Consider the following 27,894-nt stretch of genomic DNA (forward strand, 5'->3'; position numbering starts at 1 on the left):
AAAACCCACTAAGGGAGGATGATGAGTGTGGAGGAGCCAGCCCCTGGCATGGTGACCATGCTGGAGTCTGCACACAGAAATGGCCCCACTTTCCCCAGTCCAGCTCTTCGGGTAGGTGGCCCATCGAGTCTTATCCCTTTCCTATGTGGCACCAGCTCCATTGTCTTTGCCTCCCCCCACCTGTTTTAACTCCTGATTCCCCATGTCCCCTTGCAAGGGTGTGGAGCAGTGGTGGTCCCATGCCATGGGCAGCCTGGCACCGTGCCAGTGAGTGCAGGGTCACCAGGGTCAGCGGTAGGTGCAGCTGCTATTGCAATTGCAGGAACAAACCATTTGCTCTGTCCCTCTGTCTGCAATGCCACCTCATCCTGTTCCCACTCCTCCATCTCCTCCACCCTTTATCCTGCTTCAGGTGTCCCTCCACAGCTACCTGCCCTGCCCTGGCACCTCGGCACACACATCTCCACCTCTTCTCAGGCAGTGCTTGGCACTGGGAGGAGTTTTGGGGCTGAACAAGCCATATTGGGTAGGGATTTGAGGGCAACCCCTTACTCAGTGGTCTTCTGGACTGGGGGGACACTCCTGGGATGGAGAGGGGAGAGTGTTGGGCACCAATGCCAGCTGTCCCAGGCACTATCTCACATCCTCGTTCTCTGTTTGTTCATCTTGGACAAGGAGGATATTCAGCCCATTGACAGCCATAAAATGAGATTAGAGACCAGGAGGCGCCAATGGGAGCTGGCCTTGTTCTTTGGCCTCTGCCAGCCCAAGCATGGCCTCACCCTTTCCCTGCTGTCTCCAGAGTTTGCAGCCGCTGGGTCACCCAGCATTGCCATCCCTCTTGGTGCCAAAGGAATGAGACGTGGCAGCGCCAAGCCACGATATGAGCCATGACACCGCCAGGAATGCCCTTGTGGGATGGGCACAGTGTGTGCTACGTGGGCAAGGCTGCTGTCCCAAGGCACCCTTCCCAACCCTGGCTGCGCTCAGCGGCATTGGCGCCAGTGTGACTCCTGAGACAGCACCCTCCCCTGCCACAACACCAGGGGCCAGGAGGGACAGCAACAGACCTGTGTCACACAGGATTCCTGCTCATTTTTATTTTCACTGATGCCTAAAAATAAAAAGGAAAACCGGTTCTGCCTTATATACACAAAAACTGAGCCAAAGTCCCAAACTGATGCAAACATTTGTCCTCATCACTGTGTGCACCTGGCAGCAGTGGCTGTGGGAGGTGTCACCAGCTCCTGCAGGAGGGACACCCAAAGCCTTTGAGGGTTGGAGCAGAGCAGTGGGTGCAGTGGGATAATGGACCCACTTGTAAAAGCCACAACCCATCTGGGCATCTTGTGTTCTGGGGTCTGTGAGCAGTGTGGGGCTGGCAGTGGACAGGGCAGCCAAGGGATGTGAGGCACAGGACACTGTTGGGTGGGATATAAGGGCTTGACTGGGTACTCTGCAGGCAGCAGGGACATGTCTGCTGCTCCATGTTCATGGAGCTTGGAGAGATGATGCTGGGAAAGATCACACAAGCCACCATGCAAGGTTCATGCTCCCTAATCCCTGTCTTGGACTTCAGAAGCCGCAGCTCAGGAGCAGCTGGCTCAGCCCTGAGCAGGAGACGCAGACACAGCTGTGCCCCAACTGTGCCCCACTGGCCTTTGGGTCTGCTGAAACTGGGCTGCCCATTAACCTGGGCCATTACAGTGGTCAGGGGTGTGGGATGAAGGGACTGCTCAGCTGCAGCTCACCAGCAGGAATAGACAGGGGTTAGTTACTGGCCTAGGGCACAGAGAGGGTAAAAGGAGGTACAGTGCATGGAGGAGAGGGGAGACAGGGAGGACAAAATCTGTAGTCCTGTAATCTGTAGTTTTAAAGAAAATAGAAAAAAAAAAAAAAAGCTTCTTTGTCTTTCTGAAAACCAATTCTCCAAATTCTCCATCCCCTAACTGCAGAGTGCATGCCAGCCCCATTTCTCACATGCCTGAGGTGGCTCCTTCCCACCTGGCAGCAGCTCTCGGTGCCTGCGGTGCCTGTGATCCCTTGGACTAACACACAGCCCTTTCCTGGTGTCAGCCCTTCTGGACAGCATGGGGCTGGTTCTTGCACCCTATCCCAATGGCAAACCTTCTGTTCTCCTCCACTTCCCCACAGGAAGGTGGTCTCAGGGCTCAGCAGGATGGTCTGCCTCCAGTGTGCCTGTGCCAGGCTCCCTTGTCTCCTCTCCCTGTGCTCCAGGTGGAGGATGGCTGCAGTGCTGTCTTGCCATGGCACAGCTGGGGGCACTGGCACTGCTGGACACATCTCCATGTGGCTCTTTGTGTCTGCAGGGGCAGAGCTCGTGATGGGACAGTGGGCATTGCCAGGGTGGCTGAGGACATGGACAGGGCTGTTCAGGGACTCTTGCCAAGGATGTGCTCCAGCTTGCCACCATCACTGTGGTTTGAAGGACTCCCCCATCATGTCCTACAGCCAAGTGTCTTGCCTGGTTCCTGCAGCCCAGCTCGCTCTGCCCTCCTCACCCCACTTCCCAGGAGACCAGCTCAGCAGAAACCCATTTTGCCTTGAGTCCAGCCAGGTCTTTTTTCTACTTCAGTCTGGTTCGAACTGCTCAAAAGCACCAGGCAGCTGCAAAGCCAGGAGGACCAAAGGAAGCATCCTTCCAGTTCCACCTGGAGCACCACAAGAGAGCCCTCCTCCACCACCACCCCCTCTCTTCTGCTGACATAAGGACCTTGCCTTGGGCTACAGAGACCAGAGCAGTGTGTGTTTCCCACGGGAGAGCAGTACTACCTAACCCATTTTTTTTACACAGCCCACCAGTCCCTTGGGAAGGTCCCAGTGCCACCTTGCCCCCTCTCTGTCTGCCCCGTCGGTTCAGTCGGGGACCATCGTGTCTTTGGGAAGGGGCTGTCACTCTTCCGAGCACACGGACCGGCTGGGCTCTGTGCATAGTGCTTATCTCTTGGTGTCTGTAGCTGGTGAAGGGGGTTAAGGCATGAATTCTTCCTTGATCGTCAGCGGAGATGAGGAGACGAGGTTGGGGGCACTGCTGTTGCAGAGGCCCCCGATGGGTCCGAGCGTGCTGACGGCCGGCGGGGTCGGCGTGGTGGTGCTGGTGGGCTGGCTTTGCTGCTGCAGCTTCTTCTTGTTCACCTTCCTCTCCTTCGCCCTCCGATTCTGAAACCAGATTTTCACCTGCAGAAAGGAAAAGACGGATATGCAGAGCTGAGGACGGATGCAACCAAAGATGACCACCCTCATGGTGCCCCTGGGGCAGGGAGGGCATCCCCAGGTTTGGAAAGGAAGGGATTTCTGTGGAGCAAGGTGGGGCCTCTGCTAACTGCTTGGGCCACAGCCCTCCCCTAACCCATTCCCATCTCCCTCTCCCCTGGGACGTGGTTTTCCCGGGACTCTGCAGCACTGACCTGCCGCTCAGTCAGCCCCAGGGCAGCGGCCAGCTCGGCCTTGCGGCGGATGGTGATGTAGCGGCTGTAGTGAAACTCCTTCTCCAGCTCCAGGCGCTGGTGGTCCGTGTACACCACTCGGTACTTGTCTTTTGTCCTGGTCTTGCCTGGCAGAGAGAGCAGAGTGGGAGGTGAGCCGTGGGGAGGGGGAGCAGTGGAAGGGAGGGAACATCCCCAAGGGCATGGAGGAGATACACAACCACCTGCGGAGAGCTCAGGAGAAATGTGGCAATGCCCTGGGGACCAGTGGGAAAGACAGTCGTGAGGCTCCTACTGGATTTAATGTCCATCCTGGTTAGCACCAAGGTGTTTCTCCCTGTTGGAAAGTACCTGGGCTTTGGTGGAATTGCTTGGTGGAGAGAGCAGGAGGGATTCAGAGGCACCTCAAGAAGATGGACCATAAATCCCATGTGTTATGACACATGGTCCCTGAGAGGAGCAGAGCTGCAAGTCCTGTGGTGGACTGAGGACAAGCTGCCTGGGATTGCTGGGGAAAGCCCATCTCTTTGCCAGGAAGCCCAAAACCAAGTTGTCATCACTTGAAGGCACATTGATCAGGACAAGGGAAAGACAGAAAACCCTAGAATGACAGCATTTCTCTGCCACTGAGAGGGTTATTTTCCTTTTCCCTGTACTGATCTAAGACAGAGGGCTTCCCATGCATTTTCAAAGATCCATTGGAGAAAGCCCACATGATGCCTAAGCAGTCCTGGGGAGTGACTCCACGGGCCAGCCAGGGACTTTTGGCCAATGCCAATCTGAATCTCTCCTTGGCACCCCCAGATATGAACAAAGGTTGGGGCCATCAAGACTCACATTTCTGTGCACAGAGATGCACATCCCACAGGTCTGCAAACAGCACCTGCTGCTTTGTAGCAGAAGATAGTCAAAAGATAGCCCTGCTGTCTCCTCTGTTAGTTCCTTTGCTAACCCACCAACACACAGGATTTGTGGAACTCTGCCTGGGGTGGGGGCCGAGGGGTGCAGGTGGCACTCCAAGGAAGGACACCCATGCCTGGAAGTTTGCTGACAAGATCCTGGTGCTTTCCTCTGCAGAAATGCCCATGGGCAGGGAATAAACACAGCTGTGAATATTTGCTTCTCCACCCAAAATTACAAAATCCTGTTCCAGGGAGTCAAGAGGGATGGTGCTTGATCATTTGTTTGCCTGGCAGACACGTTTGCCCACCTTCTCCTGAATTTCTGCTGCTGAGAGCAGTGCTGCCACGGGGAGGAGTAGGAGCAAGTGCAGAACAGCTCCATGGATTTCCCTGGGGCTGCCCTGGGTGTACCAGCATGGACAAGATACTGCCCATCACTGCTGCAGATGTGCAGAGAGGGATTTCTAGTGACCCAAGGACCTATATGACCTCACTTGCAGCCTGATTATGCCAGGAAGGGGGATCTTTGTGTGCCTGCCATCCTGTTCATCCATTCCCCCTAAAAAGTCTTTGGCACCTCAGCCAGTTTGGGCCAAATCAGATAGACATTGGACAGTCTCAGCAATACAATTAAATTCTGAGCCTTCCAGTGGAAGCAGGAGTTTGGGTGGCACAGAGCAAAACTGGGCTCTAGAGACACTAATAGGACATCAAAGAATCTCCACAGGGAAACCCCCAACCCTCAGGCTGGAAATCTGTTTCTCGACCAACTCAGTTTTACTTTTGACAGTGTCTCTCTCTTGCTTTCCCATTGCAAGGAGATGGGGACTTTCCTAAGCCACTTCTTACACTGAAACATAAATGTAAAAGAGTGTTGGAGGCAGAACAACCCACAGCCACTGTATATTCCAGGTCCGAGAGGGGCACCCCCAGGGTCATTTCCCTTGCAGTATCCCATGGGATGTACAAAGACAGCTGTTTTTCTACTAAATAAGCAAGAGCCACAAACCCAGCTCATATCATTGACCACTGAGCAAACCAGGCGTGGAAGCACATGAGTGGGAGAAAGTGGGCTGGCACAGAAGGCATCTTGCCCTGCTGGGACTTGACATTGGCACTCCAAGGCACACAAGCAGCAGTCACCCAATTCAAGTTAGCACCTGATTTCCATGAGTGTGCCACCCTTTGTCCTGCCATTGCTCCTGGAGGTGCTGGCTGGGGCTCAGCACAGCATGAACAGAGTGATGGACGAGGGTCCCAGTACAGTCCTCAAGAAGCACCAGAGTTCTCCAGTGACACTAGGAAGAGGGAGTGAACCCATCAAGGTTGCAACGTGACCAGGAATAGAACCAGAGAGTCCAGGGCTGGACTTCTGCCACTAACTTGTTTTTGAGGGATGTAATGAATTCAGTGACCACTTCAGAGAGTGGGGAGCCCAGCTCATCCCAGGGCTGGTCAGAAGTGAACACCTAATCCCTCCTCACCACTGCCAGGTCAAACCTGCCTCTGGACACAGAGGGTGACTCTGCAGGTCAAAACAGGGTAAAAAAGGTAATTTGTTTGAGCAAGATGTGTGTGGAACGTCTGCAGAGACACGGCTGAAACGCAGCAAGTCAGTGTGCTGGGTGCTTGTCTCTTATTTGGCACATCAGCTGTGACAGCTCAAAGCAAAACTGCCCACAGAAGATACTGCTGGGCTGGAGTGATGTTGGAGGCACCCAGCCCATGTAGGACCCACACTCTCCCCTTGCTCTCTCACAGGACCCTTGTCCTTTCCAGGGGTTGCTGCCTCCTCTTGCCACCCCACAGGGGAGGAGTTCACCAGCATGAAAAGAATTTCTTCACCCCAACCCAGCAGGGACCTGTGCTGAATTTGCAAACACAGCGATCCTGGGAAGTTACAGAATAAACCAGATGCGCTGGTGGAGATTTATGTGAGGTTTAGCAGCTCTGTGAGAAACTGGGCTCCCTTTGGCTGCTCCAGGCTCAGGGGCTCCTACAAGTTTTTTTTCTTTCTCATACATTTATCTTTCTTTTTTCATTTGAAAGCAAACACTTTTCTAAAAAGATAATAACTTAAAAATGATCTTATTTGAAACATTGCTGTTTGAATACCCTACCTAAAAACACCTGGAAAGTGAAGGAATTGACAGATACAGTAACAAAAAATTAAAGGAGAAAGAATAAAGGCAGTTTGCGAATACCACATATGCCATGAATTTCAGTAGGAATTATTATTTCCTGCTGCAGCTGTAAATAGATCCATCACAGCTTGTTCTTTGTTATTCCCTCTTCATCGTTCATCCTGGATGGAGGGCTGTGCTTTGCCTCAGGGCTGGCAGAGCCATCACTGGGGGAGCTGGGCACCGGGCTCTTGCTGCCCAATGTCAGGTAGAAAAGACTCAAAACAGAGGGCTCACTACCAAGCCAGAGATGGAAAGTTATTCACCTTGACTAACTGTTGGTTTCGGATGTTTGCTGAACTCTGGGATGTGCTGTGAGTGATTCACAAGGAAAAGAAAAGGATTCGAAAGAAATACTGTTGACAATGAATAATTCAACTGCCTTGAATATGAATGCTGGGTTACACTTAACTCTCTCCTGGAGAGTTTTTATGGCTTTGTGAAAAAGAAAGAGGAAATTCGGGACGAGCCAGCCTGGTTCCTTATGGGGAGCCCTCATGCCTATGGGGAGACCCTGATGCTGCAGAAGGGAGCAAGGCTGAGCAGAGTGATGGAGCTGCTCCCACGTTTACAGCCAAGCCTGGCAAAGGTGTATCAGGCAGTCCCATGGCTGGGAAAGTTTGGAGCTGAGGCTGCTGTCCCAGGAGGGAGTGTGACTGGGGTGCATGGGGTGCACAGGGGGTGCTGGTGATGTCTCCTAACACAGTTGCTGGCCACTTCCAGCCCCGCTATGCATTTACAGCTCCTCCTGCTTGTCCCCAAAAGGCCAGGCAAAGGAACTGCTCAGGCAGCCAAATGGAGCCATTCATGGGGCCAGTGGGAATGGTTTCGGCTTTGGGATCAAGGCAGGGCCAATGGCTGTGTGGGGAGAAGGGATCGTTACTACTGTTAATGTATAACCCTAATAGCACTCACCTGAGTCATGATTAGATAAGGGAATAGCTTTAATGTGCTGTGCAAACCCCAAGGGACGCGCTCCCAAGTGTGCACACACACACACACACACACACACACTTGCACAGGGGGATGGAGTCTTGATCCCAGCCTGGATCTGCTCTCCACAGCAGCCCTGCCCCAGAACAGGGATGCTGGAGCTCCTGCCCTGGGCTGTATCAGGAGCTGGCAGGGTAAAGGAAAATCAAACTAGATCCCTGTGCCCACCATCCACGGCCACAGCTGCCAGGGAGGTGGTAGTTCACCCTCTCTCTGACCTTGGCCTGTCCAAAGGATGGCTTTAATTAAGAAACTGTACCCCAAAATCCCTGAGACATCAGCAATATGGGACATTGTGAGACTGGTGCTGAGCAGCTCTAAAAACAGTTGGAAAGGAGCTCATTCAAACCAGGGAGCAAAGAGACTGCACGGTGGCAGGGGCACCCTGGGTGGAGCTGGAAAACAGTGAAGGAGCAAAAGCTGGCATGTGCTATACAGAACTTGTCTTTTCCCCAGTCTACCTGGTCTCACCTTCCTGGTGATGCTCTGGCCATGCACTGGCTCCCTCTGTACAGCCTTGTCTGCCTGTCTGTCTGTACTGGGTGCACGGTCCCACACTATCTGAGGGCATTACAAAACTGTAATGCTGAAAAACATCAGGGGTGTGTAAGTCCCATTACCAGTGAGCACCTAGGAAAGAACTGGTCTGCACTGGGGTTAAATGCACAAAGACAGGGCTCAAGGCTGTCCCCTCCGTGTGGGTGCTCCCTCTCCATGAAAAAGCAGCTTTATTCTGAATGAGCAGTCCTTCCATCCCAAAGGAATCAGTGCTCTATCAGGATTTGGCATTTCTCCCCAGGGAAAGGATCAAGGAAAATTTCTCCTACCCCCGGCAGAGCTTAGGCAATGCTACAGATGGAGAAACTGAGGCACAGAAGCAGTTCCAGAGCAGAGTGAAGTCCCAGGATCAGAGCCACAGCTCTGCTTGCTGGTGGGACCCCCTGGACAGCTTAACCCCCAGTCCTTCTGCAGGTCCATGGGTGGAAATGGAGCTAACCCTAACCCACACCTAACCCACACCTCCACAAAGACAGGGACAGCCAGCAGAGTGACGCCCCACGACAGAGACCCCAAGCCCAGAAGAGGGCTGGGATCAGCTCCTGAAGCCCAGGAGACTCCAGGCTGGCTGGAGCCATCCTCATCTGGCAGCCAGCTGTGCTCCAGCTGCCTCTGTGTGGAGGGGTCGATGCTCCCTCTGCCGAGCAGCGGTGACGGGAGCCTCACTGCACAGGGGTGATACTGAGCCTCAGGACAGACAGCCCAGCTCATTTCACCATCCCTAAACTGAATGGAATTGGGAACCCCAAAGTCTGCACCGACAGTGGCAGGGGCTGAGCCTCTGATGCCCTCCCTGGGCACCCCCTGCCCCACACTTGTTTGCTCCCCTCCTTTCCCCTCCAGCTCCAGCAGCCGCTCCAAAACACCCACACTCCTCTGTGGCCTGGGAAGGGGGGATAAACCCGAGCCCCCCACCCTCCCCGAGCGCTGGGAACAAGCAGCTCAAGCTTTTCACAAGCCTTCCCCTTCCCGTGCATACTTCAATATCCTCAGCTATTTTTCCTCTGCCGCAGGAAGCAGAGGAGTGATGGATGGGACGACCAACACGGGGCGAAGGAGCGGAGCCATGTGGTTTGCTTCATCTCGGCCAAGGAGAAACGACCCCCTCCGGAGGGCAGTCCTTCCCGAGATCCCTGGGATCATTCCTCTGCCAGAATGCATCAGATTTTGACAACTGCTGGGTGTCAAAAACTGGGTGAGAGGAACCACACATCCCCACACACACATATTTAATGTCTCTGTACTGCAGAGGGAGGAGATGCTGGATGAATCCTCACCCAATGGACCCTGCCAAAGCTCCCCAGTCTCTACTCTGGGTTGGGAAAATGGCCATTACAGACATCAGGGTTGAGGCAAGACTCACCTGTGCCACAGAATGCTGCAGGCCCCTTCAAGGACCCCAGCAACCCTCCTATCCCCAGGGTAGTTCCTTCCAGGCTGTCTGCTAACATTGGCACAACCTGGTTCCAAAGACTTCAGAGCAAACAGCAATGCTCCTGTGGGCACCCACTAGCAATAAAACCTGTTTTGGCTCTGTGCAGTGTGCACTGGAAATGTTTTACTTGCCAAACTGCCCCACTTGACCCAATGGCTTTCTAGTCTCCTGCTCACAGAGGATCAAACTCTGTCCTCCCCAAACACCTTAGCTCTAAGTGCAAAGCTGTGGCTGGGGGTTGTGCACCCGGGGGTTGTGGGACTGGCAGAGCTGTGAGGCAGAGCCCAGGCTTGGTGCACGGCACAGCTGCTCAGGGCAGCCAGGCTGCTGGGAAAGGACAGACACACAGACACACCTGGTCAAAGAGCTGGATTTGGAGAGCACAGACCAGTGCACCGGAGCACAGGCTGGTCCTGGCTGGGCTCTGCACTGCTGGCACTGTGATCGGGCCAAAACTGCACCCACACCCTGATACATGGGAAAAGGCACCTCTCTTGCAAGCCTCATGTTCCTCCCAGGAGGTGCAAACACCAAGGGAATGAAGAGATGGTTTCTGGTGTTTGCAATGAGCTGGCAGTTCCCCATCACAACCTCATGTTCTTGGGCACGGACAGCACAACTGGAGATGCTTCAACCCCAGAGGCAGCAGCCTGAAGCTGGATTTTGGGACAAGTCTTTACCAGCCCTGCTGTGATTCAATCCTTTATTTTGGCAACTGGCAGATTCCTTCAGTTGTTCCCATGTTTTATGGGTGCCAAGCTGAGTGCTGCCAGCCTGGCTCCTGTGATGGGTCAAAGACCACACCAGGGCGGGAGGGCGAGGAGCGCCAGGGCGACAGCCAGTGCCTGTGGGATGGGAACAGCCTGATTCAGAGCACTGCCTTCACACCAGCCCCAACCCAGCTCATCCTGACCTACCTCCTGGATGGATCTGGCCCATCTGCAGCAGGAGGAGGACAGCAAGGCAGTGGGGGTCCCATCTGGGCACCAGGATTCCTCTCCCCCTTTGCAGCCCCACAGGGCTTGGCCCATCCTTACCGTGGGGCAGCACAGGGGGAAGGATCCAGCCCCTTATCCAAGTGATCACAAAGCTAACAGCACTGGAGTGGGTGTCCTTGAAGGGTCCCCTATAGGAAACATCTGTCATTGGCCAGAGGTTTAAAGTGTCCCTCTGCTAATCCTGGGGTATTAGGTAGCCAAGCCCATCACGTAGGTACTGCCAGTGCTCCAGGGAAGCCCTTTTTGTTCAAGGAAAGTCAATTCTAGGGAAGTTTAAGAGGCCTGTACCTTGGCCAGCAGGCTAAGTAGACAACAAACCCCAGATGGGGCCAGGAGCAGGTTGTGGGTTAATAATTCAAGGGGAGAAGACTGATGGGGCCCAACACACGGACACTGAGAGTCCTGGGAGAGCAAAGGGTCTCACAGGGAGTGACCATGTCCTAAAGAGGGGTCCCCCATACAGGGGCTGACCAGGGAAATCCACTGTCCTCCAGCCACCACCATCATCCCAAAATATACCAAGCACAGCATGAACCCCAGCAGTCCAGGGGAAATGTTTCTGTCTCATTACTGGGAATTTTACACATGGGCCTCACTAGGAAAATAAACAGAGCCGGAAAACTGACTTAGAAAGAGTGAAAACTGCGATGGAAAACTGCACACCCAGCAAATCGCCATTCACCCATGTTCAGAGCACTACTCTTTGCTCTCCATTACCCCAAAACCTGCCCAGGCACCGCAGGCATTGGTGCCATGTGAAGCCCTGAGCACATTTGCCTCCCCAAGGGATGCCCCAATTGCACTTTCACTTGCAATATTTAGCACTGCTGCCTTGGCTGGATTAGTGACCTAAAAGCCAGACCCAAGGCAGTATCTAAGGATTTGCATGACTAATGAGCAGTGGGTGAATTTCAAAGTTCAGCCAACCCCCTTTCCAGCCACCTTCCTGAGCTTTTTATAAACCCAGGGTGCAATTCACAGGGAAGTTTGCAAATAATTGTGAACAAGGAGGAAGCATGAGGCTCTGACACGCTGCTCATGAAGATTTTATGAGCAGAAAAAGAGGTGACACTGGAGAGAAAAATGAGGCTCGGGGACATCTTCCAGCTCAGTTCCCTTTAACTCCCCATTCCCAGCAACCGGCGCTGCAATCCCTTGTGCTGCTGAGTTATCTCGGCTCAGCCGGGTGAAGCACGCATGTATGTAGCAACAGGTACATAAAATCATCCCCCTGCAAAGCCTGACTCTCCCAGTGAGTCACTGGGAGGTTTCTCACTGATTTTCCTCAGGCTCTGGATCACTTTTGCAGAAGTCCCCAACACACTCATATTCCCTGCAAAACATTCCCTCTTACCACCACGCAGCTCTTCCCCAAAAGCTTTCAAACTAGGGCCAAGGGCTGTTTATACAAATCAAGACAGAGAGGGAACTTTAATTTACAACTCTCTGAAGTATCATGATTTATAGCACTCACAATGAAGGTGTTGATATTTATAGTGAAGAAGTCTGTGTATTCATTTCCTATTCCCACTGTGGTGAGATGGGTAGTTTATCAATCCAGATTGATTAAAGTCCAGCTTATTGATTCCAATAAAATGATTCATCTAAGAGCTTCACCCTTATCTATGTCAAACCTATCTCTGCCCTACACTCTTTCAAGCTTAATGGAGACTTTTATTTAAAGGGTAGCACTGGAAAACACCAGCTGCATCCCACCATCTCCCAGCACATGGTCCCACAATGGCCAAATCCTGCAGTCACTTGGCACCAGCAGCGCTGGGCTTGGACCCAGTAGAGGTGCAAGGACACGTCCTTAATCTGTAAGTGCCTTAGAAAGGGACTGTGTCATCCATCCTAAGGAAACCCCCACAAGAAAGGGCCTTTCACCCCAGCATCCAGCCCCGCATCGCTGTGGTGAGGCTGGGGCAGCTCCTCTGTGTGTGAGAGGAACAAGGCCATTTATTTGTTCCTTTGTATTTGATCTAAGAGATACAAACTAAGCAACTAATGATATTTTTCCAGAATTCAATCAACTCAATTGTTGTCTGACTCAATCAGAGGCACTTTCAAGCCCCTGTTTTATCTCAGCCCCACTGCTGGGTGTAAACCCATGCCCTTGATCCACAGGAGAGGTGTGCTGATGGCTTTCCCCTCTCATTAATTTCCCCTCCCACCTCTTTCCTCAAAAGAAACCGAGATGTTCAAACCTACAAAACCTGCAGAAGTGGCGAGGTCCCAGCTGCAGGGGAGGGCTGCAGATCACATCCCCCTTCCATCCCAGGCAGAGGGCAGCCCTCAGCTCTGGCATGCCTGTGGGTCTCCATCACTGGGTGTGGGGAGAGGCATTTTTCCTAAATAGTTATATTCAGTGCTTAAAATGGGACAGGAAATACCAGCCTGCCTCTCCCCTCCTCTTTCCAGACTGGGGCTGTTTTTTTCCATTTATCGGGATGTTCTGCCTGCTCCGCTGCAGTCACTGGTCCCCATTCCTGCCACATGGATCCTAGGAGCACAAGTAGCTATTTTCCATGCTGGAAGACCCCAGGCACCTCTGCACAAGGCCCTTACATGGGCCTTGGCCAGTGGGAATAGCGTGGAGCCAAAAACAAGCCAAAAACTGGAGACACTTTGCGAACAGGGAGCCCTAGCCCTGATTCCAAGGATGTGGGGCAGCAGTAACTGAAAACACAGCCACTCCTGCAGTGAGTTTGGCCTCAGCAGAGCTCTGAGGAGCTCATGGCCAGCACAGGAGAGGAAGAGGGGTGGCAGGTCCAGGCAAGCCCTGTGGGCAGAGGGTCCCGCTGTGGCAGGACAGGACCAGGCTGGGAAGATGAAAGGGTGAGGGTAGGTCAGGACAAAGGGCCCCCGCACCTCACCTCACTGCCAAAGGAGCCAGCCACCATCTCCATGACAAAGAGAAGCCTTTGTCAATTTGGGCTGGCCCCAAGGGGGATCTGCCCACTGCCTTTGAAGTGGGCAGCAGGGTGGGCAGGGCACTGGGGTCGCCCAGACGCTTTCCCCAGGTCAGGAGTTCAGCGGGGACAGGACCCCAGGGACATGGGGACAGGACCCTGGGGACAGCACGACCACTTGGTGCCCACACCAGAGGTGACTACAGGAACCAGGGCACCCTCTTCTGCAGTGCCAAGCACCCACCCATGGTGTGCTGCACCTGTGGCACCCATGTCCACCCTCCACGTGGCACTGTCCCCAACACTTTGCACACGCACACACTGCCTGTCACACACACACTGAGCACAGCACCATCCTCCACACACAACACCCTGCATGCACACACTGAGCCCATAAAACTCCCCATACACACCCAGTAACACTGTCTGTACACATGTACTGCTCAGGGTACCTTGCACACACACACAGAGGCTGTAGCACCTCACTAAATCCACCTTCTGTACACACACACACATGGCCTGTATTTATGTACAGTACCTTCCCTTCACACATACAGACACACAAATACACACACACAGCATGTGCACACCCACCATGCACAGGCTCTCACACAGCCAACTCACACTCTCACATACAGACACAGCCCCACACACTCACCCTTGCATGAGAACCCCCACCAACACCCCTTCAGGGTCCTGGGTGTCTCTGACTCTGCCCATCCCTACCCTGTGGCCGCAAGTACAGACAGGGGTGCCAGGATGGGGAAAAGGACTTTCCAACCATATAATCCCAGCTGCCGCCAATGCGGAAGGACAGCACCCTCCCTGCCCATCCTCAGCTCCTGCCACTTCGGTGGTGGGGTCCTCTGCTCTTTGGGGACTGGGTACCACACCAAGGGCAGGCCAAGCTTGCTGTCCCTCTGGTAGTCCCCATGCAGGGAGAGCCACAGAGCAGGATCCAGCCCCACAGGACTTCTAGCCTAGAGATCCTCTGCACTGAGGACGGCGCAAGTGTGCAGGGTTGGGGATTTCCTTACCATTGTTGCTGGTGCTGGGAATGCTGCGCCTCATCCACTCATACGGGGTGCGTCTCTGGGCATTAGGAGAGAGCTGGGGGACAGAGCTGCTAATGGGTGGAGGCAGGAGTCCAGAGCCTGGGGGCTGGATGGGGTTAAAATCTGGGGGGCTGAATCCAAACTGCCCTGGGCTGGCAGTGGAAGGCGTCGCCGTGGTCCCGTAGGAATGCCAGTCCTCCTTGGCAGGGGTGTAGGGAGACCCCCAGGCGGCCGCCGGCTGCCCGTGGTGCAGGTCGTTGTTAATCCCCGGCACATGGTGGTAGCTGGCGAAGTCCGAGTACTGGGGTGGCCCCGGCACGTAATTCTGGGGGTTGAGGTTGAGGCTGGGATGCCGGACCGGGCTGGGATACATGTTGGTGTCCTTATCCACAAGATAACCCACATACATCTTCCCCGGCCGACCCCACGCACATGCTGTGCCGCTGAGCCGCGACTGCGGCCGGTTGGGTTTGGCGGGGAGGCGGCCGCCCCTCCTTCCCCGCCACTCACCTGGGCGCCTTGGGGAGCCTGTCCTGGGGCCAGGCACCTCCCTGCCCACAGGCTTTTATTGGGCCCAACCTCTCGCAGCATTTGCATTGAAAGGCAGGTTTGCATTTCAAAGTGCAGGAACCCCAGCGGGTGAGGGGGACTGAGTTCAAGCCTCCCACCCCGGCTGCAAGGAGGACGAGGCGGTGGGTAACCCTGGGGAACACCGAGGACCCCACGTTCCCTCTGTTGTCACCACCCCACAACTATGCCCATGCCACCAGATGTGGTCCCTTTGTAGAAGCCAGCTTTGGGGACACTGGGGCAACACAGGTGTCACCTATAAGGATGCCCCAAGGAGCCCACCACCATCTGTACCCCAGGAGCAGGATGCCTTGGGCTGAGACCCAGCATTAAAACCTGGCTGTGGGCAGGGGACAGGCTGGGCTGTGCCTGCCACCTGCCCTGTCTCCACGCTGGGGAACACTAAACTCTTGCTCTGAACGGGGCTTTTCTGTGCCCAGCGGCAGCGTTTGGCCTATTTGGAAAAGGGGGGCTGGTGGGAAGCGAAGGTTCTGGATTCCTATTTGTTCCCTCCATCCAGGGGCAAACCCACCCCTTGAACCCTGACAGCAAAGCTCACCCCAGTATCAGAGAGCAGGACAGATGGACAGACAGAGTCTGAGTGCAGGGGGAATGCTCTCACCATGGACACAAGGAGAAGTCCCTGGGCTCTGACACATCTCCAGGGGGCTCACAACTCTGTGGCAAGAGGAGTTTCTCACCTGTTTTCAGCCTTAAGGAAGCAAAAACATCCCCATATGTTTGGTGATTGGGAAAACCAAGCAGAAAGGGGACTCTCATGGAGCTGTGTCTGCCATAGGTGGGAGGTGGCCACCAGCCATAAACACCCCAGCAAAGATTGCCCACTCATTGACTGTGAGGCCAGACACTCTTCCACTCCAGAGGGGACAAGGGACCAAGGACCAGCGTTGTGTCATGCTGCCAGAAACTGCAGAAACTGGCATCCAGGAGCCTCCTCTGCACCATTTTCCCCCACTGGTGTCATGCTCCCAGCTATGCCAGACATAGCCACAGTCATCATTTGCAGCATGGTTTTCTCTCCTCAGTCACAAACACAGCCCACAGAGGGTCCAGAAGGGTGTTTTATCACCCCTCCCCAAGGTCACCTCTGTCCTTTTCTCTGCACGAGCCCCTTCACCTGCTAGAAACACAAGCAGGACAAGGACTGATCCACTCTCACCCTCCTGGGGCTGAAACAGCCTGGAATTTGACAGTAGGAAGTAGGGGGGGGGGTGGGAAGAGAGAGCGAGAAATGCAGGAAAAAAAGAAATTAAGGATGAAGTTGAGAAGAGGGAATAAAACCTCCAGCACAGGGTTGTGGACCTTCAGCAGCTCTGCATCAGTCCTGGGCACCTCATCCCATTGCTCCAGCCCCAATTCCAGCTAAGACTGTGTCAAAATAACACACAGATACTGACTGCTGAGCCACATCCACTCCCTGCAAGGAGGTGGGAGCCAGGATGAGATGGAAGGGCCATGGGTAAGAGGTAAGGGATCTGGTTTGCAAGAAAGGAGAAGAGTAAAACCCTGGCAATGGTAAATCACCCCCAGAGCTGACACTGCTGGGGCTCTGCATCCTGAGACCTCTCATGGCCAGAGGCACCACAAGAGCTGAGCACTTTGCAGCACCCTCTCTGTGCCCCCGGGGTTCCCAGCCCCTTGCTCAGCTTTGTGCTGGCTCCCTCCCTTGTGACAAAGGTGACTGTCATCACAGTCCCACCTCGTGATGATCTCAGCTCACTACGCAGCTCAGATTGCTTGATGTGCCATATAGCTCCATCTATCCTGGATTTTTCCCAAGGTCTCAGCTTTGTGTAAACAAGAGAGCCAAGGCCACCTTACTCCTCCTCTTCCTCCAACCAGCAAAGAGGCACTGGCTCAGGAAGTGTGAAAAAAGAGAAGAAAAGAAGAAAATCCCCCCTGAGTGGATGGTGGGAGGTACTGAGGGATGCAGGTGGCTGCTGGGTGTCACCCCAGGGGTGGCTGCAATTCAGGGACTGGGATTATTCCTGCAGGCAGTGATAGGCAGCCCAGACCCCCTTTCGCTTTTCCCATCCTGTGGGGCCAAGGCCAAGGGCTCAGGAAGCTGCTGGGGACTGGGAGGTGAGGTTCAGGGGCCTGGGCCAGGACCCCACACCTGCATCCTGCCCAAGTGACAGCAGGTGACAGGCTCAGTGGGGTACAGGATCACCATGTGCCTGCCAACAGCCGAGCCACGAGCTCCCTTGGTGGGGGTGAAGGGGGTCAGGGAAGACAATGAGGCCATAAAGATCCACTGATGATAATTTCCCTCTTTTCCTTTTCTTTGACCCATTTATTACTGGTGGGGATTACAGCTGGCAAAGTTTACGCCAAGGAAGAGCCAGGTGAGGAGCCCTCCATGGGCTCCCTGAGGAGCATCTCTGCTGCTCAACTGGGGCTGAAGGACGGGGATCCTCAGAGCCCCAGGATACTGCCTGCACTGGGGGCCCATGGCTGAGCAGGTCAGGGACTGCCAGGGCGCCTGTAAGTCCCCAGCTGGATGACAAGAGGTGGCAGTATCCCCTCCATCCACCCTAGAGACCCCCAGCAGCAAATCCAGCCTGAGGACCTCCTGCTAGTTGTCCATATCTGATATTCCTGATGGTAACTAGGCAGACACAGTGGAGAGGGAGAGCAGTCAGGGTTCCCCAATGCTCCCTGGGGCTCAGTGCTCCTATCCGTGATCGAGTGATGCCATCTCCTGGAAGTAGGAGGGCTGGAAGGTCCCCAGGGCCAGGCTACAAGCAGCTATCACAGATGGAGCAGGGAGACCATTCCTTCACCTCCTCCTCCCATGGAGGAGGCATTCAATCTGGGAAACCAAGTCCTGTCTTGTCACCCAGCTTGCTCTGAACCCCACCATGTTTTCAGCAGGAAAGGGAGATGCCTGCAGAGAGTCAAGTAGGTGCCTCTCCTCACTACCCTTTCCCCCTCCCAGCCTCCTGCCCCACCACTTCCCCTCTCCCTCCAGCTCCTATTGCCCCCACAGCCAAATCTGTGGCTTCAGACCAGCACATCCCAGAGCTGCATGGCCCCACACACACCCCAGCCCAGCCATCACCTTTCTGTCATTCCCTAGCTTCTCCTGCTGCCCTCCCAGAGCAGGAGGAAAGGGAGAGCAGAACATATCTCCCATGCATCATTCCTGTCACACATCTTTGGAGCAGCATCCCAGAGGACAAGGGAGGGATGGGGCAATCACAGATGCCCCACTGAATTACCTGAGAACAACTCCTCTTCCCTGGCAATGGAGACATCAGTGCAACCTGCTTGCAAAGGACAAGCCCCAGACCCATCTCCATCAGCTCCATGTAAACTCCTGTGAACCCTTTGGCTCTTCCCAGGTGCCTGAACCACATCTGTGCTGGCACTTGTGGCCCTGTGCCAAGTAAACTCTGCAGAGCTTGTCCCTGGAGGGGATGAGTGCTGGGATAGCCTGAATGGGTGTGCTGCCAGCACTGCCATAGAACTCCCCTCTCCCCATCCAGGGCTGTGTTCCTCTTGGGGATCTGGAGCAGCTTTCCTGGCAAATGCAAATGCCACAAACTTTGGGACTATCCTCAAGAGGGCATTGGACACATGCTGGCATCCCTCATTGCTTTCCAGCACAGTGGGGTCCCTGCTCTCACTGTGTTGGGATGGGATTCCCCCTGCGCTGGTGGGGAGTGTCCTGGCTGTGCTTCACTCCTTCACCGTGTTTCAGGCACTGTGTAAGCAGAGGGTTAACGATTCCCAATTCCCACATTAAGTGGCTGCAGATGTGTGGGAAAGTCTGGGGCGGCCGGACGGCATCGCTATTAGTATTCACCCAGGAGCCTGTCTCTGCCTCCCGGGGGCTCTGCCGAGCACATTTAATACCAAGGTTCGTTGTGGGGGTTAGGAAGAGTGCGTGGGACGGGGGCGGAAAGGCCCCGAGGTGGGGAAAGGCAGCGGGTTAGAATCCTCTGCCACTGCCTCCTCCCCTGCCCAAACCCAGGGGATGTAGGGAATGGGCCAGCATCTGTAGGGACACAGCACCACACGGTGTATGGCTCAGTGCTACCTTCTGACACTGTTGTCACCCTGAAGGGTCCATGGCTGGTATTCCTGGTGCTGCAGGACACTCCCCAGCCCAGGATGCTCCCCAGTGCATTGTGCTCAGACATATGGTCACTTTGGAAGAAGTCCAGCACTTTTTGCCTCCCCTTCCTCCTGGGCAGTGCTGTCACCCACCCTGGCAAAGCAGGACCACGCACAGGGTAGCTGCTCCTCCAGAGGCCAGGGCAGAGCTCTGGAGAGGCTGGATGAAGCCTTGGCGCAGCTCCCCCAGGGCTCGAGGGCTGGATTCAGCCAGGAGCAAGTGTTGGCAGCTGCCACACCAGATGGGCTGCCCAGATGTGGTGCTGTGCTCCCTGGCACCCACTGCTCCTCTCTTGTGGTCTGCGGCTTGACACCACATCAGAGCGATGCTGAAATTCCTGGGCTGTCTTGGAGTTGATAGGAACTTGGAGAAACCAAAGCCAGGGCAAATCTGGCCCTTGTTAAGCCTTTGGAGAAGTGGGAAAGGCCGACATCTGCTGCTTCTTTCCTACCTACCTGTCACCTGCTGGCACATGGGACCTGTTGCTGACTCCAGCATGGCTGTTTCCACCACTGTGTTGGGTCACCCTGACTCTGGTCTCTCTCCTCCTTGTCAGGTGTGGAAAAGGGGCTTTTTGCTGGGGTCCCAGTTCTGCCTGGGATGGGGCAGGAGGTCGGAGTGCTGCTTTGATCCAGATGATGCCAAAGCAGACCAAACAACCTGGAGTGTCCCTGTCTCAGTCACTGATTTCCCCACCAGAGATGTGGCACTACATGACCCCAAGCCCCCGTTAGCACTTAATGATGATTATTGAGGCTGGAAATCCCAGCTGAGAGCGGTCTGGCATCTCACACTGCAGCTGTCCTGGCCCCAGGGGGACCACTGAGTCCTGCAGCACCACTGATGGGGGGTGCAGGCGCCAGAAATAGAGGTGAGCAATGAAGGGGTGATGAGGCCGAAGTAGCAGAGCTGCTGCCCTCCACCCACACACTTGCACAAGCAAGTCCCTCTGGCTTCCGTGCTTCCTCCAAACTGGCCTTTCCCAGGAGCTGCCGTAACCCCAACGTGCTGTTCCTAAACAAAGCATGCAGTCCCAGATGCTCCCTGGGGATGTACAACGCAGGCTGGGGATGTACAACTGTGTGCTTGCCGGGATGCTGTGGGCTCTCCAGGGCTTTCTCATCATCCCAAAACAATGAATCCTGGCCTTTGCAGACTTCTCCTGAGAGAGGGTTTTGTTTACCCTGGTTCTTCCTGCTCCCAGCCTGGAGTATGTTAGCTCAGTTGGTTAGAGTATGGTGCTAATAACGCCAAGGTCATGTGTTTGATCCTCATATGGGCCATTCACTTAAGAGCTGGACTCGATGATCCTTGTGGGTCCGTCCCTTCCAACTCAGAATATTTGGTGATTCTGTGGTGCCATCTGTTTGCAGAGGGCAGAGGGGGAAATATGTCTCACCTCAGACTACAGATGCTTTGCTCTCAAACACAGTCTGTGCTAGCTTTTCCACCCCCTGCTCACCCCAGGCAGCCTGTCCCTGGACCGAGGGGCCCAGCAGGATTGTACAGCAGGTTTCTCCCTCTCCCGCTCTGTTGGGAGCAGTAATGTTGTCCTTGGAGGGGGGACAGTGCCCGGAAATAGCTCTGCTGAGCAATTCCAAGCAGCCCGTATGTCCTCACAGAAGGACCAGTCAGACAAGTCTTTATCCCTTGGGAAAAGTGTTGGGAAGAGCCGTGTGTGCAGCACGTCCTCTCTGCCGCCTGCCCCCCATATGAGCTGCTCTCACGCTCACTGGCTCCATTTCTGCACAACAGATTGTCTTGGCTCAGGGGCAGCTGACAGGACCCCCTGACACATGGCCACCACCTTGACTGGAGTGGAGGAATCCATCTGCCCAGGGCTGCATCCCCCCTGCCCTGCCCGTGGCAGTACCTGCCCCGGTTCCAGGCGCTGCCAGGCATGGAGCCAGCACACCAGCCCCATGCTGAGGGCTGCTCATCATGCACAGATAACCAGAGTGCTGCAGCCCAGCCCTCCTCACCCTCCACAGCTGCACAGAATAAAGACCTTCCCCTTTGGTTTTCCATTGGTGTAAAGGAAACACGGAGATAATGGGCGATAAGCAGCAAATATCGGGCTGGTCCAGCTGGGGAATCATGAGCTGTGGCCATTGTGCAGGCATTCATTTGAGAGGCAGGAGGGGATGAGTCTGCCTTGCAAACAAGGCAGGAACATGGATTTCAGTGGTGTTGTCTTTATGGGGAGGGCTTTTTAATTCTTAGAAAGGAAAACCAAGGAAAGATGGACAGGTACCTTTTCAAGGGAGTCTCGTTTTTCAGGATAGCCAGTGCACTTTTGCAGTTTTCCATGTTCGGATCAGGGAGAATCACAGAATTGTTAAGTTTAGAAAAGACCTTTAAGATCATTGAGTTCAACCCTCTACTGTCATCCTCACTGCTAAACTCTGTCCCCATGTGCCACATCTAGACATTTTTGAACAATTTCAGGGAGGGTGATTCCACCACTTCCCTGGGCAGCCTGTTCCAATGCCTGACCACTCGTAAGCGTCACCAAGAAGAAAACAGTGGCAAGAACTGATGGGTCAAAAGGCAGTTCTGATCCAAAGATCATCTGCCCCTTGTTACAGTGCTGAAACAAACTGAAAAAAAAAATCCTCTTTTGGACAAAAGATGTTTTGCCTATTGAGGGAGTCTCAGAAACTTGATTTGAACTCATCAAGGTGTGGGGAGGATTTAAAGCTGGTTCATCACCCCCCAAGGACAGGAGGCACGTGGGACATCTGAGATGATGGCATGGCCAAGGTGAAAACTCCCGCCACCTCTCCCAGCTCTGTGCCTCTTGTCAGCCCCAACAGCCCAGAATCCCCGAATAAACCCACCCACCGCCACAGCATCCCAGTTGTATAAGACCTTTTATCCCCTCTTCCAAAAAGAAGAAGAGTTGTGAGGGTGCACTGGTGGTCAGCGGGGCGGGAGGTGCAGTGCCGGCGCAGCAGAGCACTGGGAGGGATCCAGGGGGAATACGCGGAGCCGGTTCAGTACAGGCCTTCTTTAATAAAAACATGAGTCAGCTGCTGGCGTGGGCAGCGGATTTTCTAAACATCCCCTCATATCCTGAGAAAGGGGGGAAAAAAAAAAGAAAACGGCGGGGGGGGGATGGGGGGGGATTTGAGGGAAAAATAAGAAAGAAAAGAAAAGAAAAAGAAAACAGGGAAAAAGGCCAGAATTGAAAGCAGGCACAGGGAGAGAGCAGCTCCTTCCCTCCAGTTTAAGGAGGCGATAGTCGAGCTGGTCCGGGCTCCTTTTGTTTCCCGTTAGTCGAGCCCTCACCGCTCGCCCCCATCGCAGCCCGCAGCAGAACTCCCCTCTCCTTGCAGTCACTTTGGCTTCTCCTCCCTTTAAAAGCTTTTTTTTTTCACCCATCACACTCGTCCGCCGGGCGTTAATCTCGAGTTCTGCTCTGCAAAGGGTCCCCACAGAGGGTGGAGGGAGGAAGTCGGAGGAGCTCCGCTCCTCATTGGTGAGGCAGCCTCCCCCCTTCTCCTCCTCCCGAGGTCTCTTTTATTTATACACGCACACACACACGCGTGCACATCCCTCGGCCCAGGGATTTGCTCCACACTCAGGTCCGAGGCGGATGGACCCCCTCCCAGCTGGGCTGGGGCTGCCCAGGGCACTGCTGAAATGCACTAGAGGAGCAGAGCAGGGGCTTGGCTGCAGCCCAGCCCTGGCACAGCCTCGCCTCTCCTTTTGATTTTATTTTCTTTTTTTTTTTTCCCCTCCTCCCCTCCACTTCACTTCTTTCTTTCCCTCTCTTTCGCCTTTAAGTGGAAAAGCCTTGCCAGCTGGGGAAGGCTGGGAGGGCAGGGAGAACCTCAGCAGGCAGCAGATAGAGAGTGCAGAGGAGGAGACCAAGGAATTTCGGGGCAGCCAGTGCCCGTGGGACGTACGGCACAGGCACTCGACCCGTGGGACCCTGCCCAAGGTAAGCTCCCGTGTCGCCCACCCGGGTGCCATCTCACCTTCCCGCTCAGCTCCGGCTCTCCGGATGGGAAACCTTGCATGGGAGCTGGTACAGTCCCCATGGGCCCTCTCCCTGACCCAACACAATTGCTCTCTGGAAGGGGCTTTGCTCTCCTGCAAGGGGCTGACACGCCAAAAGGCCCTGCCGAGCCCTGGGGAGGTGGTGTTTGGTAGAGAGCTGATGAGCTCTGCAGCATCCCACGGCAAAAGCCATCCCATCAGCTCTCACCATGTCCTGGACTGGGATGGCTGAGGGGAGTCAAGGGGATGCTGCAGCTGTAGGGCAGGAAGGGGAGACTCCACTGCAGCAGGAGTGGGACCCAGGTGATCTCTGCTTCTCCCTGGATCAGGGGGTTGTCCTGGCTCTCCCTGCTCAGTGACTGTGGGAGGGCTGGGGTGTGCGTGGGGAAGAGGCTGCTCAGACTCTTCCAGCGAGGCATCCTCTGGAGGCATGAGTGTGCCCCACTGCAGAGCAGTGTCACCCATGGTTATCTCTGAATTCAGGGTGCTCCAAGGACCACACCACCTTGGTCTGTTCCCATGGCAGGACTTGTGTGCCTGAGGGCCAGGCCAAGGTGGAGAGGGACATCTGCAAGCCCTGCCGAGAGTCTGTGCCCTGGTGTGCCAGGTACTGGAGGGGTAGAGCCTAGTAAAACCCTTCTAGGCATGGATGTGGGCAACAGCTCTGCTATCCTGAAAGCACTGGAGCTGAGGACCTCCAACAGGATGGAGCTGGTCTGGATTGAAGCTGTGCTGAACTATGCAGCTCTGACAGCCTGGGAACAGGGGTTTGCATGACCTGTAAGGCTTTGACGCTCACAGTGGGATCACTGTGGGCTCAGAGCTTCTGCCTCCTGAACTCACTTGCCAACTGGGAGTCATTCAAAGCAGAATTTGTGGTGGAAAGGGGTGCTGTGCTCCTCTATCCTTGCCTCAGAATGACTGGAGTTTACACTAAAGCTTGAAGTAGTTGGTCCGCTGTGCAAAGCCTTGTGCAGAAGCTTCACATCCCCAAATCTTTTCAGAGGGTCTCCCGTCTGAAGGAGGACTAGCAATGTCGAGACCCAGTGTCCCCAGGGGCCATCAAGAAGTGGGTTGGACGGTCATTTCCCCCTCAGCACCCTGCAGGACAAGGTGCCTGTGCACTCCATGCTCAGAAAAGAGGCAAGTTTCATTTGGGCAGCTGGTGCCAGTGCCAAAGACACAGCTCTGCCTGGTAGAGTGCAAGTGCCAGGTTGGCTTGGATGGGGAGCCACCAGGCAGCCACCCCAGCTGGCAGCCAGCCCTGGGCAGGGTCTGAAGTCATTCTTTGACATGGATGTCACCCAGGCTCGGGTGTGTTATGGCTTTTATAGCAGTCACCAACCCCAAGCAGTGTCCCTGAACCCAGGAAACACCCTCGAATCAGTCGATGCATCAAGAGAGGTCAGTGTTTTAAAGAATCACAAAGTCACAGCAACCCACTTGCAGCATGCAAAGGACTTTTCTCTCTCCCTTAAGCCAGCTCAAGAGCATGGAGAGTCCTTGCTGAAGGACTCTCAGCTCGTCTCCCACATCCCTACACAGGACTGGGGGTTTGGGGTGCCCATGAATGGAGTGTGAACACAGGCACAGACAGCTGCAACACTGCAGTCGGAGAAGTTAGCCATGGCTTATTGTCCAAAGTCCTGGGCATATCCTGTGGGGTCCTGCAGGGCTCTGAACCATGGGCTGGAACCAAGCTGAGTGGGCAGCCAGTGTGCACTGGAGCACAGGGGCATTCCAAGAGCTCCCGGTGGAGTCTGGCACCAATCAGGAAGTCTATAGTGGACACAAACCAGATTGCAGCATTGTGGCAGGAATCCCACAGCTCTTCCCAAGGGATGTGTGGAAAGGTGCATGGCTAGAGGCAGCTCAAACAGGCAGGGTGGAGGGGCAGGTCCTCCCCAGCAAGTGACGCTGAGCACTTCAGCAGGGATGGATGTGGAGTGGAAAAGCTCGGGGAGAGCAAGGAGGGTGATGAGAAGCTCAGAAGAGGCTGCAGAGGACCGGGAGATGGGTTGATGGGGCCTGTTGCTCACTGGGTGTTGTGGGGAGGTAACACATAGTCTTCATGCACAGGAAAGGTCACCACAGAGAGAAAAGAGATTTTAGGGGAAATGTTTGTAGGCTTAAAGACACGAGGCTGGCTTCCTTCAGCCTGACAGATCTCAAAGGACATGTCAGGCAAAGCTCTGGGTGGGAAGATGTGGGCACTGTAACAGGACAATGACCCCATGATGTCTTTCAGCCTCATTTTTGATGGGTCTGTGACAGGATTTCCAAGGCGTTCAGAACAACACTGGTAGGGAGAGGAGAGCACTGAGGACTAGGGCAAGACAGGAATGTCTTAGTGAGCACCAGAGGAAGGCTGAGGTTAAGAAATGCTCCCTAGCTGCAGGAGTGATGCTGTGCAAGAAGAGGCCACGATGGCTGGCTGTGGCATTGCCTGAATGACTGACTGCTGCCTGAGGGTCTGGGCAGGGACTTCTGTGCCTGGTCCCCAAAGTTCCTCTGGTCCCAGTGTTTGATGCCGTGCTGAAGTGGGATGGGATTGCAACGGTGTCCATAGGGACAGGCTCCAGCAAAGCATCTTCCCGGGTTGGAGTGGCAAAGGGCAGGGAGCAGAGGAGCTGTGTGGTGGCCAAACCCCATGGGAACACAGCCACTGGCGCTGGCAGCTGGGGCTGCCTTTGGCCCAGAGCTGGAAGGAGCTAGGGACCATGAGGGCTTGGGGTTGGCTGGATGTATCCTATCCCTGCGAGGGAGGATTGGAACTGAACACTTCTTGGAGTTTGTTTGTTTGTACTTTAACCAAAGGAAAGAAATCTCCTGGAGAGGAGCTTCAAGGGGAGGGTATAGACTGGGTATTGTTTCCTGAGGGGCTGGACCAGCTCCAGGGAGCTCCTTCCGCTTCACCACACAAATTGGACATAACGAGGCTTGTTTTAGGGGTGGTTGTTTCCCCTCCTCCTTTTCCCTGTTGCCTAATTAGGGTGCCCAAGCCAAGCACACCTCTGTCCTGTTCCTCTCCCACTGGGACACCTCCTCCTGGAAGGGCAGCATGTTCCTGGCACCACAGGGGACACAGAGCAGACCCAGCTGTGACAGGGACAGGGACACGTGCTGGGGATGTACAGAGAGGTGCTGGGATGGGTCATGTGCTGAGCAAGGGGGTCCCATGGGTCCATCATCCCCTAGCCTGGCAACACAAGCCATACAGTGACGTGCTGCCCCTCACACCCTGCTTTTCCATCATCCCTGGGTGCACAACAGGCTGTGGCATGCCCTGATCTGTGCTTGTACTCTTGCCTTGCAACCACTGACGTGCGGAGCCAGAGGACAGTGGTGTGCAGAGCCTTTTCAGGGAGCAGGAGCTCACAAAACTCCCACAGAAAGGCTGGTGCCAGGACAGCCAGAGTGGTGTAGTGTGTGGTATCTGTCCTGCACCCGTGGATGGATTCATCCTCTGCAGGTCATGCCTGCAGGGGCACATCCAGAGCTCCACTAACACCCATCCCCGGGCTCAGCAAGAGCCAGTGTGTGATGGGGCTGGCAGGAGGCTGTGGTGTGCAGGAGCTGGAGCAGGGAAGGGTTGGATAGTGCAGGGATGTATCAGGGTGCTGTGCGGGCTGTCAAACGCTGGGCTGCAAACCATGAGACAGATAGAGAAGCAGGCACCCTCTCCCTGCTATGGAATGGTCCCCATGGGCAGCACAGGGCTGCTCAGGGGGACAAGGCTCCTGAAGCAGCAGGAGGTGGGCCAGTCTTCCCCTCAGCCCCATCCTGCTGGTCCCTCTGCCTTCCCCCATCCGGCCCATCTACCATGCGAAAGAGTCTGTGACTGAAATCTTAATGCTACTGAGACACAGCAATTGGCACCAATTAAATTGCTACATTCATGTTTGAATTGCTTTAACTGGCGAGACACACTGTCTTATTTATACAAAAAAATATGTTTGCTTGTGGGTTTCTCTGAACCGCTGCCAGCAGAAAATGCACCATTTCGAGCCCTGTGCTCTGCAAGCTCATTCTCACTCCCAAACTGGAAGTCACCTCGGTTTCAGCCTTTGCCAAGCAATGGTGGCAGAATAGAAACACTGCTTTCCTTGGGGCCAAGGGCTGCCAGCACCATGAGAGGGGTCCCCTCCTCTCTCCCTGCAGGCAGCTGCCAAGTTTCCTTCTCCAGCCTGGGAGCTGTTTGAGAGAATATGGTCTGATTCAGGAGCAGGAGTTGGTGCCCATTTTAAAGCTGGGCTCAGGGGAGGGCAGGGGGTGCTGGCAGCTGCTGATGCCAAGTCCTGCCTCTGCTTCTCCTCTGGAGGTTCTGTCGGGCTTTGGGCATAGTAGGGGCTGATTGCAGAGCATGGGTGCAGATGGGAACTGATTTCTGCTCCGTGACTGAGAGGAGAGGTTATAAAGGACCCTGCAAGCAGGTTAGCAAGCACGGCTCATGCTGCCTGGCCAGAGAATGTAGGAAGAGGTGATCCATTTCTGCAGTCCTGGTGCCAAGTGCCACCATCCAGGTCTTCCTGCCCCACATGTAAGCCTATGGAGGAGGGGGCAGGATCAGCCCATAGCACCAAGAGCTGCACCAGAAGTTGCATTTTGTTCCCTCTTAGAAATCCAGAAGTAACAGGGCCAAATAAACAGCCCCCTCTCTGAAAGCGGCCTTTGCCCTTCATGCCCAGATCTAGCA

The 27,894-nt window shown here is 54.8% G+C and overlaps 2 protein-coding genes across 2 annotated transcripts in view; one reads left to right on the plus strand and one right to left on the minus strand.

The window, feature by feature from the left end:
* Window positions 1–2,848: 2,848 nt before the first annotated feature.
* On the minus strand, window positions 2,849–15,023 carry CDX1 (caudal type homeobox 1). The gene is made up of 3 exons (XM_051793905.1): window positions 14,465–15,023; window positions 3,429–3,574; window positions 2,849–3,198 (listed from the first exon to the last, which is right to left on the minus strand). Exons 1-3 carry the CDS (start codon window positions 14,889–14,891, stop codon window positions 2,992–2,994), a joined length of 780 nt encoding a protein of 259 aa, XP_051649865.1. The 5' UTR covers window positions 14,892–15,023; the 3' UTR covers window positions 2,849–2,991.
* A 7,716-nt stretch (window positions 15,024–22,739) lies between these two features.
* The window catches only part of PDGFRB (platelet derived growth factor receptor beta), a 32,511-nt gene continuing 27,356 nt past the window's right edge, over window positions 22,740–27,894 (plus strand). Inside the window, exon 1 of the mRNA XM_051793848.1 lies at window positions 22,740–23,139. The gene's annotated coding sequence lies outside the window, so the exon portion shown is untranslated. The remainder of the gene's footprint in view (window positions 23,140–27,894) is intronic.

Source organism: Manacus candei, unplaced genomic scaffold (genome assembly GCF_025592945.1).
Source record: "Manacus candei isolate 608988 ecotype Guabito, Panama unplaced genomic scaffold, ASM2559294v1 h1tg000037l, whole genome shotgun sequence".
Classification (NCBI taxonomy): Eukaryota; Metazoa; Chordata; class Aves; order Passeriformes; family Pipridae; genus Manacus; species Manacus candei.

Bases quoted from the DNA above. Each gene is read 5' to 3' on its own strand.
- CDX1 (XM_051793905.1), bottom strand. From the start codon at position 14,891: ATGTATGTGGGTTATCTTGTGGATAAGGACACCAACATGTATCCCAGC. The intron at 3,575-14,464 runs GTAAGGAAATCC...TCTCTCTGCCAG, and splicing joins TCCCAGCACCAGCAACAATG to GCAAGACCAGGACAAAAGAC. The intron at 3,199-3,428 runs GTCAGTGCTGCA...TCCTTTCTGCAG, and splicing joins TGGGGCTGACTGAGCGGCAG to GTGAAAATCTGGTTTCAGAA.